Source organism: Megalops cyprinoides, chromosome 1 (genome assembly GCF_013368585.1).
Source record: "Megalops cyprinoides isolate fMegCyp1 chromosome 1, fMegCyp1.pri, whole genome shotgun sequence".
Taxonomy (NCBI): Eukaryota; Metazoa; Chordata; class Actinopteri; order Elopiformes; family Megalopidae; genus Megalops; species Megalops cyprinoides.
The window spans coordinates 2,323,693-2,328,085 of NC_050583.1; the positions used below are offsets into that span (position 1 = coordinate 2,323,693).

Below are 4,393 nucleotides of genomic sequence, written 5' to 3' on the forward strand. Positions count from 1 at the left end.
TGTCGGCCTGTGCCCGTTACCCCCGATCTCACAGGTGGGGGCTGGGGGGCGGGACATCCCCCCCCTCTCCGGCGCGGGCGGGGCCCATTTGGCTTTGCTTCACAGTTCCTTTGGATTTCCCTCATTTCTGCACTTCGTGTTTCTTTGTGGGGTGATTACAGAGAATCCTCCGGGCGAGGCGGTTCTCCGAGGCCCGTCTGCGGGAAGACCCCCCCTCCCCTCGCCCCCCCCCCCCCCTCGCTGCTTTCTGAGAACACACAGGGCAGAGTCACCCACTCACACTGACAATAACACTGAGGCTGTAGTGCTCGTCATAAACGTTTTGCAGGAGCTCGTGGCAGGATGTGTCCACCCCCCCCCCTTCCACTTATGAGGCAATTATGCTTGGCGAGCAGCAGTGGAAAGGCAGACGTCACTGCAGTCTGCAGGCTCCAGACTCCACTCACACAGCTCCCTGCCGGCGCACCACCTTCGGCAGGACGGGCCAAAACGTCGCCCGCGGAAAACCGAGGAGAGAGGCTGTCCGGTCTGCCGGGAGAACAGGAACACAGGCACAAGCAGCGGCCGGATTCCCCCAAACAAAAAAAAATAATAATAAGAATAATAAAGAACAATGTTCCCTCAGCGCTCCCATGCTGTTGTCACAACGTTAGGCACTTTTGCTACAGAGCGTTTGCTGCGGGAGAGGCTGTGAGTTAGCTGGGGTACGATTCGGGGGTGTGGGGCTCTGCATGTGGGGGGCGCAGTCTGCAGGCGGACGGCGACTGTGACCCACACTCCTCTGACGTCGGAGGCAGACCCTCGGCTCCCAGGAACACGCTTCTGCTGGAAGCCCAAGACGCAACACCTGCCCACGCTACTCAAAGACCCAGAGAACTGTACCATCCAATCAGCATCTCACGTCCTGAGACCTGTTCCCACGGTAACATGGGGGGGGGGGGGGGTGAGGGATTCCGTGTCATTTGTTCCCCGACCATCCTTTTTTCTTTCACATGTAACGTGAAGGCCATCCACACGGGTAACATACTTCCACTCAGACAAACAAACAAAAAGTCATCCCTTCAAACGACAGCACAAAGTCACCCGCGTGCAGGTCGGAGATGTCCCATCTTACACGAGTCTCTGGGAGCCCTGCCGTGGGTTTGGTTCCGTGTGCTGGGGCGGGTCAGGACCCCTCAGATGGAGGCATCGTACTCCTGCAGGAACTCCTTGAGGGGGTGTGGCAGCTCGTCCCTTTTGCCAGAGACGTCCGTGTGGCTGTTGACCGTCTTGCGGCAGAGGTGCTGCAGAGAGGACATCCCTGAGGCCAGCGGCCTCACCAGCTCCAGCGGGACCTTCTCCCCGCCCGAGTGGATGAAGTAGGCGGCACGGGGGGCGTTCCCGCAGGGCGTGCCGGGTGACCCGGGCGAGCCGCCCTTGGTGGGCATGTAGTGCTGCACCAGCTTGAGCACGCAGTCGAAGCGGGGCACGGCCTGGGCGCTCTTGGGGTCGGTCTGCAGGAAGAAGGAGCAGCTGTCGCACTGGATGCGCAGGTTCTTGGTGCCGGATGCCGTCTTCACGCTGAGGGTGAAGAAGTGGCGGTTGTCAGAGCTGTCGCGGATCAGGAAGGTGCCGGCGGGCTCGGCGCTCAGCAGGCCGTTGGCCTCCTTGCCGGTGATGGTGCCCCAGTAGAAGCCGCTGGCCTGCAGCTTGCGCACGGCCGTCAGGATCAGCTGGTGCTGCACTTTGGAGCAGAAGGTCTTGTAGCGGTGAGGCGGCAGCCGCATGCTGGCGTCCAACGGGCAGCTGCTCATTGCGGAGTCAAACTTGCTGTGGGTTACCATGGCGCTGAGCACGCGCCCCCAACTGCCTGGCTGGCACCACGCAGAACAGCGGGACCGGGGGTGGGGGGGGGCCGAGCGAGGGTCCGATCGCCAAGGAGACGGCAGGTGCAGGTACCTGAGCTCCCCGCTATAACATCTGGAGTAGGTGACAGACGCGCCTCTGTGGAGAGGAGAGAGGGAAACGGCCGTCAGAGGGAGGGAAAAAAACGAAGCTGACCGCCCATTCATAAAAACCTGGAACACAACCATGGCTTCCATCCACTGAACAAAAGGCATGCTGCCGCCCTGTCTGCATGTGCACCGACTCAGCTGCCTGCGTGCGCATCCGATCCCGCATAAAATATACATAAAACTCCCCAAACCACTATCTGGTGTTCTTTTCATATGGCCTCCTGACAGACAATCAGGGATGCAATCGAAAGTTTATTTATAGTTCACACTAATTCTGCTTGGACCCAACAAATGAATCTGATACACTTCGATCCTCGGGGCACTGAGAAACAGATTGTGAATGTCGTCCAGTGCATCTCGAATAATCTAATTTGTCACGTATGTCAAGCCGTCCTTTTCTCCTGTTACACTGCGAATGCTCGAGTCTCCACAATAATGCTGAGCAGAGAATCTGGAGCGGGGTTCTGTCTCTAGCTGAATGCCTCTCAAAGGAACAGCAAGACCTCATTGTTTGGGCTGTTCCTGTGGACTCTGTGCTGGTAATCGCAGCGTAATCTCGGGGGAAACGGGTCCTGTTTCCTTTCAGCCCGCGGTAACCTAACGCCTATCATTCAACAAAGTTTGGAGACACGGTTCTCCAGCCCGGACGCAATGTATTCCAAATCACCCTGAATTTGGCTAAATCTTGAAGTGGAAACCGTAATTACGGCATGCATATCTTAACGTCAGTCTGATAACAGTGAAATCCGCGATTATAAACTTTTACTTTACGACGTTTCTTAGCTCTCATAGCAGGAATTTACCGTCAGAAATTAGTGTAATATGCACCCACATCAAATGAATCAAAAAAGAATTAGGCGAATTTTTACGTGACTGTCTGTTACGTGGCTGGCGAGCTGGGACAGCCGCATAGATAGTAATAATAAAAACAGTAACATAATTACCTTAACGGTGCTCTTTCACAACTTTTTTTGTTGCAAAAAAATCCAAGAATCTTTTTTTTTTCTTCTCTCAGTCGTTGAAACGACTCCTGTCAGTGCACGTCTGCAGGGGCTGTTGTTGCAGTCTCCCGTGTTTTTTTTTTTTTTGTTTGGTTGCGCAAAGGGGTCGTGGGGAACGCGAGAATGTTAGAGCTGTCAGTCAGTTGGTGCTTCGTGGAGAGACTGTCCTTCACAGACACCGGTCGCGGTGTGAATGCCTCCGTCGCAGCGCAAGCCGAGCTCATATGAGTGAGTGGCTCCACCCCCTCCCCCCCTCTCCACCCCCTCGAGGTTTTCCAGTAAAAGAAGGAAAATCTGGTGTAGCGCTTCTGGTAAGAGAGCGAGAACGCGCCTTACACACACTCACAAACGCGCGCACGCACGCCACAATCGTGGCCGCCTGCCAATGCATAAGCATCGTGACCTTTTTACGAGACGATTCCTGGTATTCACATAGAGAAACCCTCCCCTCCCCCTCTCTCCTCTTGCAAGGTGAAAAAGTTAAAGCTTGCAGAGGACAATGGCCAGCCTGTATAAACGGAGGCGTTACTATGAATTTGTTATTGTTTTTATGGACTTTTTCATCATTATTGTCGAAGTTCTACCCCCACTACCGCTACAACTATTAGCCTACTGCTGCTATTATGCTACTACTGCTAATTTCATTTACAAACACGGAGAATATTTATAGTTGTTTAAGCTGCACCTAGTTTATTTATTTTACTTTGAAAACGTTACTGTTTTAAGAATCACATTTAATAGGCTAGTTTAGGTTAGGCTAACAAACAAGTTTAAATTATGCAGGATGTCCCAAGAGGGCAACAGCACGCCCCCTACTGGAACACCACGCCACTACACGGCATGTCTGTACCGGCTGACTGTACACGCAACAGACGCTGTGCAGAATTTTACAGTAATTACACAGCAGAGTTGCTCTCATATCTATGCACACTTGTATTGGATAATACAACTATATATGCAGACAATAAGACAGACGATCATGTGGAGAAAACAAAATCGAATGGGAATCGGATCGTTTTGAGATAACAAAAAGTTTTAGATTTGATTTGATTTCCATTTGATTTCGGCACTGCCAACTAAAAAGGCTTTGAATGACCGTAAAAATCTTGTGTAGAAATAAGTTTATTTAACTCAAATGCCTTTCTCTTTTACCAGAAACCATTTCACATAATTGCATGGCAAATAAAAAATCTCCCATATTAACAGAAACGTCACACTTTGGAATTAAATTATCCTCGGGGAACGTTGAAACCTTAAATGTCATTAAGACTTACTCTGATGCCATTACTCTGAACTATTGGAAATCCAAATTTGTTCACAAAGCCCCTGTCTCGTTGCGTTGCATTAGCAGTCCTAATCGCTGCTGAGCAAACGGCCGAACCTGTTTTCTAATACATC

General features: G+C 51.9%; 1 protein-coding gene across 1 annotated transcript; it reads right to left on the minus strand.

The window, feature by feature from the left end:
• Window positions 1-244: 244 nt before the first annotated feature.
• Window positions 245-3,202, minus strand: LOC118793787 (suppressor of cytokine signaling 3-like). Its single transcript, XM_036551989.1, has 2 exons — window positions 2,939-3,202; window positions 245-1,983 (listed from the first exon to the last, which is right to left on the minus strand). Exon 2 carries the CDS (start codon window positions 1,821-1,823, stop codon window positions 1,176-1,178), a length of 648 nt encoding a protein of 215 aa, XP_036407882.1. The 5' UTR covers window positions 1,824-1,983; window positions 2,939-3,202; the 3' UTR covers window positions 245-1,175.
• Window positions 3,203-4,393: the final 1,191 nt, after the last annotated feature.